Source organism: Geospiza fortis, unplaced genomic scaffold, assembly GCF_000277835.1.
Source record: "Geospiza fortis unplaced genomic scaffold, GeoFor_1.0 scaffold162, whole genome shotgun sequence".
Taxonomy (NCBI): Eukaryota; Metazoa; Chordata; class Aves; order Passeriformes; family Thraupidae; genus Geospiza; species Geospiza fortis.
This window is the reverse complement of record NW_005054316.1, coordinates 5,828,781-5,840,789: the sequence shown is the minus strand read 5'-3', so window position 1 is coordinate 5,840,789 and position 12,009 is coordinate 5,828,781. Positions and strand designations below refer to the sequence as shown.

General features: G+C 39.1%; 1 protein-coding gene across 1 annotated transcript; it reads right to left on the bottom strand.

The window, feature by feature from the left end:
* Positions 1–1,677: 1,677 nt before the first annotated feature.
* On the bottom strand, positions 1,678–10,560 carry LTV1 (LTV1 ribosome biogenesis factor). The gene is made up of 11 exons (XM_005420101.2): positions 10,282–10,560; positions 9,513–9,644; positions 8,823–9,011; positions 7,678–7,765; positions 6,558–6,678; positions 5,634–5,883; positions 4,832–4,959; positions 4,213–4,352; positions 3,948–4,000; positions 3,044–3,244; positions 1,678–2,432 (listed from the first exon to the last, which is right to left on the bottom strand). The coding sequence occupies exons 1-11, from the start codon at positions 10,282–10,284 to the stop codon at positions 2,319–2,321; spliced, it is 1,419 nt and encodes a 472-aa protein (XP_005420158.1). The 5' UTR covers positions 10,285–10,560; the 3' UTR covers positions 1,678–2,318.
* Between the last annotated feature and the right edge of the window lie 1,449 nt (positions 10,561–12,009).

Genomic DNA, 12,009 nt, shown 5'->3' with positions numbered 1-12,009 from the left:
TTCTATTAAACAAAAACAGCCTTTAGAAAAACTTCAGGTAAAAGAGAGTCCTTTTCATTCGACTTGCAACCTACAGAGGCACTTCATTAAATTAACTTCTGTAAGGACTTCTCATGTAAGTGTTCTTTACCTCCTCTTGCTAAAACAAAAGAAATCCTTGTCTTGCTAAGCAGAATTAATGATTGCTTTTGTTTTTTACCTTTTCCTTGGGATTTTACCATACTCCAAAGCACTGTTAAGGTTACTGCAGTGTTTCACTGATTACAAGAGGAACAAAGCAATTCTGAAATCTTTTTGACTCCTTTCCTATTGCCTCTGTTTAAATGTCTTTCCTCTTTTGTTTCCAAGCAACAGCTGCGTCCTCATTCCAGACTACACTCTTCATTTCAAGTACCTTCTTCTGCCTCCCTCACTTCTTTATTCTGTTCTCATCCCCTCTAGATGTTTGTTTTCCCTTTTGTTTTTGTTTTTATTTTAAAGGACTTTAGGTATGAGCACATTACCACTGAATCAGTGATGAGAAACCTAGCAAAGAACATGTGCACTGGCTTTAGTCAAATTGTCCTTTTTGGTAAACCACAAAATCACATTCCACCCCAAAGCACTGAACAGCATGATACTTACTTGTTCCATTGAACTTATTTCCTGGTATCTGACTCAACTCAACAGACTTGCTTCTCAGATTTCCTTTTCTGTTTTGTTGTCAAGAGTCATGAGTACTGGGTGGTCAGTGCTCCAGTTACCACAGAGTCAGTGATTACACAATTAGCAATTAAGACACAGGCAGATCCCACTTAAGGTTGTCAAACACATGAAAACTACTACAGGCATCAACTAAAGGAGAATGCTGAAACTTTTTCTAATTTTACAGATTATTTCTATTGATTCTGTTAACAGACAATTCTAGAAAATGAAGGCTTAATCTAGATGTGTATACTGTACATGATACTTTAGCTTCCTGAGCAGTGATCAAGACTTGCAGATTCAGATGCCTCTTTATTCCCTTTTCCATAATCATGATACTTTACCAATCAAAATATATTATAAAAGCTTTCTTCCAATAAAAACAAGTGTTTTGAATTTTCTGTACATTAAAAGACTTTATCAGTCCCTGTTAGCTTGTCTCCATCTAGTATTCACAAACTATGGAAGGAATGTTGAAGATGCCTTCAATTCACCAGTAGTCAGGCCACTGCACTGATGTATTGGTCACCATGTCCCTTCCAGTAAAAAGGTTAACTTTTCACAGAAAGGCAGAAGATTGTCTGTAACATACAGACATAAACCTGAGAGCTTTTTTTATGAATATAGAAGGATTCAGGGCTGACTACAAATCCTATTCATTTCACTCACATTGTGAACCAGTCACTATCAAAATAATTCATGTTCATGGTATAAACATTTAAGTTCACACCAAACCTACAGATTTTGGCCCTCAGCTCATCTTTAGAAGTTTTTACAACAATAGTACTGGGTATTAAGTTTGTATTCCAATGAAACCATGTTAAACACAAGACCTGAGGAAGGGTATTCTAGAAACACCAAGACAGTGACTATCTGCAACATGCACTTTTTATCCAAGTATCTGCTGTTTGCCTGCCATCCTACTCAGACTGAGTACTTCCAGCAAAGCCAATTCCAATGGCAACATTAAGGGTCACTGACTACTGTAACTGCAACACTCCTTGTGACAGATTTTATTTGCCAGGAAATGTAAAACTTGGGTTAGGTAACAGCGATGCCTAGCTGCAAAACAGCTTTTCTGACACCCTTGTTTACAAAAGGCTCCCATCATAGTACCAAAACAATAAATAATTCACCCCAAAAAAAGAACCCAAGGAGGAGTGGGTATAAACTCCTTGACTTACAAAACTATATCATAGCAAGGAACTATATTCAACCATCAGTATAAGAGAAAAGACATAAAAGAAAATACTGTTTTATAAACTGAAATAATTTAATAGAAGAATCTAATCAGATCAAATCTGTAGGATTCTGCTGATTTGTTGAATACATTCAACAAATATATATAACTCTGTTCAGTGATAACTTGTAAGAAAAATATTTGTAATTTTAATACATTTCTACTGTAATGAAACTTTGCAGCAATTGCCATGTCACTCATGACAGAATAGCTATCACCAATACATTATTTTATATAGAATTTAACTTCAGAAAAAATGACAATACTGGGTCTTGTTACAGTGAGATTTGAAAAACTCCCTTTGAGCAGGACTGGCAAAGGTGTGAGTTAGCAGTTCCCTTCTCAACACAAATGAAAAATTAGGGATATTTCCACAGTAAGTTTCTCAGTTTCATCAGGACAGCTTCAGACCTTGCACATTTTGTTTCAGATTGAGCAACTCTTTCTCTTGTCTTGTTTTCTCCTGTTTGAAGGCCAGCTTGTTGGCTTTTTTCTCCATTCTGCGCTCCTGTAAATAGGAATAATGAGAAATTTACAAAATAGGAATTAACATGCAAAATCAAACTATTCCAATTAACCCTTCTAGATCATGAAAATAAGAGCAATCTGGACAATAGTATTATTTATGGCACTAATTATTGGTAATCAAATCAATACATGTACGACCAGGATAAACACCTTTAGTTAGCTAAAGCTTCTAATATGCTGTCTAATTTCTGTTCCTACATAAGACAGCAAAGATTTCACTGCGGCCAATGAGGACTTTCCACATTCCTTTCAGATATGATGTTTCAGATCACACAAAGTGAAAAGTAACTATTTCCTTTGCTAGTATCTAGACTGTAAGGAAATCTGATGTTCCTTCAGCAGTTGTATCTGCAGTAGTGGCCACAGTAACAGGCCCAGCCTTTTGATACTGGAAATCAGGAAGACAGAAGTATGATGTTAATTTTTTTTCCAGTAGATTTTTTTTTTAAAGAAGCAATAATTAATCCTTTGAGACCATCAAGATTCTCCCATTACCTTTACACATGACAAGTGAGTTTTAAACAAAGTTTGTAAGAGAGAATTCAGGTAACATAGAATGCTCTGCAAGGTTTTATTTGCAGTCAGGCGTACCTTTCTCTCCTCTTTGATTGCCTGTTTTCTGGCTTTGCGATCCTCTTTGCTCTCAGCTTTGGAACGAGGCTGTGTTGATGCTTTTGGCAGGTCACTGCCATTTATCATTTGCATGCGCTCCACCTGCTTAGCAGTGAGACCCTTCTGAGGCAGGATGTGTAGGGGAATTCCAGTCTTCTGAGAAATTTTTATTGGTTTGGGCTAAAAAAGAGAGTGCATAGGAATTAGTGGCCCCTAGCTTTCTCTCCAAGAAGTGCACATGGCACTGCCTTATCAGTAAAAACTGCAAATCCAGATTTAACAGTAATAAATGTTAAGTCTCCTCATACTATTTAACTCTGCCACAAAAACACACATTAATCCCAAAGTAAGATATCAAAACATCTGTGACAAAAACTGGCCTTCCAGAACAAGAAAAACATTTTTCCCTTCTATTTAAATATTACTGAAAAAATAAAGAACTCAAGTAGTCACTTAATATTCCTTTATAAGCTTGCAAGAAAAAGGTTTCATTTCAAATTTGGGGATATTAAGCTGTGCTCTAATGATGGGGAACATATGGAAGACCAAAGAACTAAAATAAATTGTTCCAGACTATAGGAAAATAAACCTGAGCAAGTATGTGGCTGTGAGACACAGATTACACAAATCTCACAGGTAACAACAAAGGAAATTCCTTGCTCTGTTTCTGCCTAGCTATTACAGAAACTTTTAACCGACTCCGTTTTCCTTCTATAAGAAAAAAGTTATCCAAACTCTTCTTTAGAGAAGAAGTAATACCAGAGCCCTCCCCAACCATCAATTCTGCCCCCTGTCTTTTAAGACAGATACCCACGGAGAAAACAAACACATTTATCTCAAGTTTTTCCAGTGTTATTCATCAGAGTAAGTTTACTAATTTTACCTTTGATGGCTCCTTAATAAGTGTTGGGTGATTATATAAGTTTGAATAGGTACCTAAGTCACAAAGAAAAAAGAAAGTAGTCAAGAAAGGCTGGCAAATAGCATTATGAATTGTACTGCTATTTAGGTTTTGGAAATTTCTCCTGTTGTGCTCAGAGAATAAACCATTTTACCTGAAACACTGTCAGGGAAGTTCTGAAATCACCTATCATTCACCATTTACTTTGAAATCCTAAGAACAAATAAGCAAACTCCAAAATACTTACTCAAAATGGATTCACAATCCCACTTTTCCTTTGGCTCCTCAATAACTACAGTTACTATTTCTTCCTTTTCCTCCTCACTTTCTTCATTTACAAGAGAATCCAAATCTTCATCAGGTTCAAGAGCATCCAATTTCACACAACTTTTTCAAAGTTCAGAGAACAAAAAAAATACGTTTTACCTCTTATTGAAAATGTATAATTATTTAAGCCCAGACTCCCTTAAGTCAAGCCCCAGACCCAATAAAGCTATTTCCAATGAAATTTGCAGCAAAAATGAAGTTTCCTTAAGTAAGTCTCCTCAAAATAAACTAAAAACATTAGGACAAAGACACAGTCAACAAAAAAAGTATTTCTGCTTTTCAAGAGGATGAATGCCTCTAAAAGATACTGCTTACATTAAGTTCAACACAATTATACAAAAGGAGCATAACCTACTCAAACCAATAAAATTTCTCCACTTAATTTTATCATACAAATGGATAATACTCATATGCAGCTGCTTTTATTGTGGGATGCAATCTTTAGAGTACATGAACTTGAAACAACACACCCAAAACTTCCATGTAAACAGAGAATTACAGAACTACTTATGTGAAGCAGTACTTCTGGGAATACATACTTCTTTGCTTTCTCTTTGTAGTAATCATCCAGGACTTCCTGCAGCCGAGCATTGTCTGTGTTAATGTAGCCTTCTAACTCCACGTTATCTAAGGCTCCGATCTCATCGTCATCAAATTGTTCATAAAACTAAAATAAAGAAGTGGATATCTGTAATTAGACAACATTTGCCATGCAATTGCTTGACAGCTTAAAGAGCCACACTTTTTTTTATTTGCCTCTTTTTCCTCTCCCCTTGCATTTGCTGAACAACTGCCAAACACATCTGTAGTAGGATTTCCTCCTTACTGTCAGTATTCTTTCCACACAGGACTCACAAAGTTATCTCACAATAATATAAAAACCAGCTTCTAAAAAACGTTTTTCATTCTGATGCATTATTTCAATCTATGCCTTAAGAAGCCTGTCACTGCTCAGAACAAAAGTTACACCCTATTTCTATGCTCTGTTCATAAATTATACTTCACCAGGGACCTGTAAATGGCTTGCTGTGTTGAACTGAGCCTCTCAGACAAAAGTGTAACACTAATTACAAATGCTCATACAGTCATTGGAGTAATTTTGTTTACTTCCCATCAGTGCTAGGCCTTGCAATAGCAATTAACACTACAGCCTAGGTGACACAAGCCTTTAAATGTACCCAGTATTAAATTAAAAATACATGCAAAGAGCAGTAGCTTGATGCCCTGACTGCTAAAAGCAGTAAAATTTGCACAGGTATACAGGACACTGCATGATGAAATGAATCAATAGACGAAGAAGCATTTAACACCTTCCACAGTTACACTCTTGAGCAGCCTCACCTTCTCAAATCTGTCATCCAACAGGGTTAACTGCTCATTCCGTCTTATCACTGAAGATGTCATAGAATATTCTGTGAAACGACTCCTGGTTTCTTCTTGCATAAAAAGGAATTCCTTAGTCTGTCCATTAACCTCACCATCTGACAAAGGACCTTCTGAATCATAGTCTTTATCAGTACTGCAGCTATCCTTCTCATCACTATCATCTTCCATATCTTCCCATTCATCTTCATCCTCAGCATCTGGTCCCCTGAACAGAAGCACAAAATAGTTTTAGAATAACACATGGACCTTTACATAGCTCTGACCTATGCTGGGTTATCGGAAACAATTTGGCAAAACAGATTTAAATCTTGAGTGAGACACTTGTCTGAGAGCTGAAAGCATTGCTAGCTGGATCATGCATCTGTGCACTGAGACTGAAGTTGTTTTTATGTTCAGCTGTACATGTCAAAGCAGAAAAATATCAGCTGCATTCTGGACTATTAAAACAAGCAAAAATTCTTACTGTTCATGAAATTATGAGAATGATACCAAAACCTAAGCAGATAAAATGCAGTGGAGTATCACACAAAGCATTTGTAAAGGGTTCAGAAACACCCATTAGCCTTCATCAATACTATTACTGATGTATTTTACATGTAATAGATGACAATGTTTTAAACAGTTCAAGAACACTATTATTCCAAATGCTGCATCCAATCCATAAGCTCAAAGTAACAAATGAATCCCACTTCTTGGATAATGTAATAAATTTCATTTTGCAACCTGCCATCCAAGTAACACGAAGTAATACTTTTTTCAACACACCAAAGTATTTAATTTGAAATCTGAAACCATTGTGCCTTCCTACACCACTACATCCAGTAGCAAATAGCATCTCTCCTATTTACATGACAAATATTTCAAAAAAGCTCTATCTACCGCTTCTGTGGTTTATTTGCTTGCAGAACAAAATCATCTTCCAGGATATTTTCTGGATTGTCAAAGTCAAAATCATCATCAAGAGCTGCAACAATATCTGGGTCAAAATCTAGCCGTGGTCCTAGAAAGTTGAAAAAACAAAATGTAAATATTTACATTTCTCTGATATTACAAAGCTACTTTCCTGGATAAAAACCAATCCAGCTGGATTGTTAATTACCAGTACAGAAAGCTTAAACCAAAGAATCACAAAATTCGTCAAGAATATTTGTAGATCTGATAGAAGCCAGGGCATGCCACCAATCTCTTGTCAATTTTTATCACTCAGAAAAAAACATTTCCCAGAGGTCTTCCATAAATGCATTTTAATATAGAATTTTGTAAAAGAAAAAATATCCAGGTTAAAACACCACATGATCAGCTACCAGTATTAGCTCCAACCCTAAAATTCCCTACATTACAAAAGGTTAAGAAGTGTTTCTCTGCTGCAACAGAATTGTCTTTAGCATCCTTCAAGGTTAAAACACCACATGATCAGCTACCGTAAAATTCCCTACATTACAAAAGGTTTAAAAGTGTTTCTCTGCTGCAATTAACAGAATTGTCTTTAGCATCCTTCTGTCAGGACAGAGAGAACTGCTACAATTCCTCACTGTTATGAAATATGGAGATAGCTGTGGAGTCAATGTACAGGGCAAAGGTGGACACATAACAAAAACCTACTCACAGCCTGTAACACTGAAATAACACTAATGAAGGGATGTGAACACTACTCAGCATTTGAAGAGAAACTGAGTGAAAGTCCAGTTCCAGACTTGGATTCAAAGAGATAGAATAATAAATTAATAGTATTATCTACAGTTTGCCCCTGTTATTAGTTTGTATTTGCTAGGCAATAGTAAGAGATCATGGATTCACCCCCTCCAAACAAAGCTAAAGAACTCTCATTAGTCAATCACAGAAGTAAGTCTCAAATTGAAACATGGGTCTCTCACAGATCATTCCTCATGTCTGCTACTGAGCCTGTTCTAAGCCAAAAAAAATATGGCATCACAACAGAAGCCCTAATTACCATCTACTTCCTAGATGGCAACTCACATCACAGGAAGGTGAAAAATACCTGAAACAGGAGCAGCTTTATTTAATAAGCCCACGTCCTCTTCAAACTCTGTGGCAAAAACCGAGGAAGGCAACTTAATAGATGGAGCCTTAGAAAAAGAAACAGAAAAACAGGATCACAATGTATTTGTTCTCAGCTTCTTATTTGAGCTTACATTAACAAAAAATCATGCAGACACTCCTGTGACCAAAAGAAACACTTTTAGTGCTACTTAAATGTTACAACAAGCACTACATTATCTGCAGCAAATTTTCAGAGTTATACAAGGACAGCTATGTAAAGTGCTGGCAGCATCAATTCTCATATTGTCAATATTCTCCAGGTACAGAAACAGTATTTTTTACATCTCTAAAGCTTTTTAGAGAATGATTGTACAGCAGGCACATTGAAATTTTAAAATTTTTTTGGTTTGTTTTGGAGAACACTAGCACACATTTGAATTCACCCCTTTACTGAAAGGCTTGTTAAAAGCTTCACAACATGCACATCTATCCTAACTTTAAACTTCACCTAGTACCACCAAGCTGTACCTGAAAGGTACCTCTGACTAAGACTATTGGTTTTGACTAAAATGACAATATTTGATTAAATCAAACACCCTCAGCTATAAGTGACTGGCAATGGCATGCTTCACTGCTTCACAGCATTTACTGCCTTTCCACTCCAATGTGATCCAGCATTGTGAACTCCTACAAGTTATGCCAGCAATTGAAAAGCTTGGTTTTATTCTGTCTGGCTTCTATTACATTCCCCTTTAAAAACATGGTGTGCTGATAATACAACCTGGCATATTCATAACTCCTAGAGCATTCAGAATTTCTAAAAAATCTTAAAAATAAATGCCCACCCCAGAAAAACACACGACTTGCTCAAACAAACAACTTTGCATGCCATCTCTATAGAAAAAGTTTGTCATGGGTACCTGAAGTGTTTTAACACTGCACTAGCAAAATAATGTTCATCAGTAAACCCCAGCTTGTCAGCCTCTGGGTTTACTTGTAGGAAAGCCAAGTTGGTTGCGGGTCAACAGGATCCTTACACATAAATATAAATATATATATACACAGACACACATCCAATTAATGTGTCTAGAGAATGTTAATGCTCCAAAGAACAGCATAACCATCAGCAAAACCACTACTTACGGAAATTCTCTGAATTTCATCCTCTATGTGCCCCTCACTTGTGATGACAATTCTGCTTTGCTGTCCCCGCACAGATGGGACAAGCTCGGAGGGACCAGAGGCTTCTTTGAGGTGCTGCAAATAGTCATAGTCATCATCAAAGAAGACACCATACTTGCGCTGCTCTTCCCTTCTTTGCTCCTCATGCCCCTAGGAAGAGGGGGGAGAAGAAAATAATCAGAAGGAATACATTTAGTTACTTAAGTCCATTTAAAACTTACTAGCAAAAGCAACACATCTACTGAGAGTGTCTGAATGTTGAAGTCCTTGTAGTCCTCTCTCCACTCCTTACCCTAATTCACAGCTAATTAGAATGTTGTAATCAGCTGGTTCCATGTCTGGGTGCTGTCTGAGCAGGGCTTTTCCATTAGCAACATACCCAACAATGCCTGTTTTATCACAGCGAGTCAGGTAAGTCTTGCTGTTGTTTTTAAAATACATTTACACCTCTAATGCCAGTTACGTCATCCTTCAACCATCAGGCAGTAGCTCACAACTATGAAATTCCCTACAACATCCCTTTTTTAACGCTGAATTAGTTCCACCACCTTCTCTCAGGCTGTTTTTGAACTGTATAATTGCATATCAACTTTTTTTTCTCCATGGTGTTTCTTATCAGCATGAAACTCAGTATTAAAAGTGGGTATTTACTTTCTGTGTGGGCAGCAGAACTCTCTGGGGTGCAGTATCATCAGCAGCAAGAGGATCCCTCTGACTTCGGTGCACCAAGTGAAATGTTACTGCTTTCTTCTTCTCTATGAAGGGCTTTTTCTTCTTGTGAGGCTGAAAAAGGAAATTTGGTTAACTGTTAACAAAAAATTAAATATTAAATGCACCTAAAGAGAACGTGTAGCGTGCTGCTGTATTCGTTTAAAGGCAATGCCTTATAAACATATGCTTGGAGACAGGCGGGAGCTTAACTCACCTCCCCACACGCACAACAGATATTTCGTATGTTCTAAGAGCAAACGCAGCTTATTCAGCTGCAAAACGGCAATACATGGAACAGTACTTATCTGATAACAGCACACACAGTTTAACATACAGCCTAGAAAGGAATTCTTCAACGCACTTCACCCAAGAAACAAGGGAAACTGATTAGGAAATTCATCTAGACACACCTTGCTTCGTGCTTTAGACGGCTGCTCCTAGAGCAGCAATTCAACGCCAGCCACGAGGGCCACCGGCACAGCTCTAACATCGGCACACACCTGCGCTCTGGATCAACAAACCCACCAAGCATTCCAACTGGCTGAAAGCCCTTCCTGCGAGTTACCGCATCTGATCTAGAAAAACACTTCCAGCAAGGTTTTCGGGTTTACCTACCTAACAAACCGCGTTACAGCCGATATAGGATACCCGGGGGCGACTCTAACCTTGTTCCCCAGGCAATTGCGCGTACAGAGCGCGGCACACTCACCATGGCGCTGTCCTCCGGCCGCTCCCGCTGAACCGAACCCCACTCGCTCCCACGCGGGCCAGGCGTCAGCGCCCCCGGGCTGTGCCCTCCATCTTGGGATACACCAGTGACCAACGGGGGGAACCAGATAAGCCGCCAGTCCGGCCAGGTTTGTAAGTTTTTGTTTCCCAGTTAAAAAAACCCAGCAAAACAACGAGCCTTTTCTCAGACTGAAATAGTATTTTGATAAAAGAGAGGCTCAGTGGATGTTCGTCGGAGACACATTTTCCCAGTTCTCCCCTCAAAATTGTGAGAATGGGGTTGTGGTGACGGGCCGGTTGTGGGGGCTGAGTCTGAAGGACCGGCAGTGAATAAAACCAGTTGGTATTAACGGTGTTTTGCCATATTTGACTTCTTATTTCGGACGAGGAATGGCTGGGGGAACTGGGCCTGTTCAGAGGAGAGGTGAGTAAGGGTGGGACCTCATCAATGTCTATAAGTATCTGAAGGGAGGGTGTCAAGAGTTTGGAGCCAGGCTCTGCTTGATGGTGCCCAGCAACAGGACAAGAAGCGACAGACAGAAACTGATGCACGGGAAGTTCCCCCTGAGTATGAGGGAATCTCTACTGTGCAGGTGATCACGCAGTGGAATAGATTGTCCAGAGAGGCTGTGGAGTCTCCCTCACTGGAAATACTCAAGAGCCGCCTGGACACAATGGAGTGCCATGTGCCTTGGGATAGCCCTGTGTGGGCAGGGAGGTTGGAGCAGATGATCCACTGTAGTCTTTTCCAACCTGAACCATTCTGCAGTATGACACTGTGCCTGTATGAATTTTACCTACACCATGTACCAGGGCTGTGCACAAACACCGGCGCTCACGTACAGGCTCCTTGCTAAGAAAAAGAGAAGTATGCTTGGTATTTTAAAACCTGCTTTGCTACTTTTCAAAAGAAAGTTTAAGACACAGAGGAGAGCAGTTTTTTTCCATGTGTTTACAGGCAAAAAAACCAGTAACAAGCTAAGAAGAGGTTTTCACTGAAAATTCAGAAAAGTTATCCACACTATGTGTGTATGGATGCAGCTAAATATATATGCATGCATGTACCTTAAAGTATTAGCTTTAGTAATATTTGGGTGGATTTCGTTGGTTTTCAGTAGGTGTCACTAGAGCTCCGAAAGAACCCAGATTTTCACTCTTCTGGCTGTTTTCTGAAGTCTTGAATCTTTACCCAGTTTCATCGCACCACTCTTGCAGAAGTGCGCAATCTAATCTGATCCAGTCCACTAGCTGAAATAACTCCCGTACTCGGAGGATTCAGATTATCTCTGCCTGTATCTGTGCCAAGGCTGGACTTTCCTCGGCCTTGCAAAAGGTGCCCGGTGAGTGTCTCCTTGTTGTCAGCCGTGTGCGGGTGTGATGCACGCCCCGCGGCACAAGGAGATCAGCAATGAGCCCTGCTGGACCGCAGCCTGCGAATGGATTGTTCATGGCTGCACCCAGGAGCAACAACTCCTTCCCTGCAGTAGGTCTGTACTGCCAATCCAGCGACAGCTGGAATAGCAGAGCTGGATTTTCGCAGGGTAATTAAGAACAGAGTCACTCAGCTGTTGAAAACACAGTACTTAGCATTTATTTGTGGGATAATGATGTAGATTAGATTACTCCTTATTGCTTCCAAGTTCCTGACATGCCTCTCTGGCATTCACAGAAGTGCATGTACACAGACTTGGTGACAGGATTACACTTC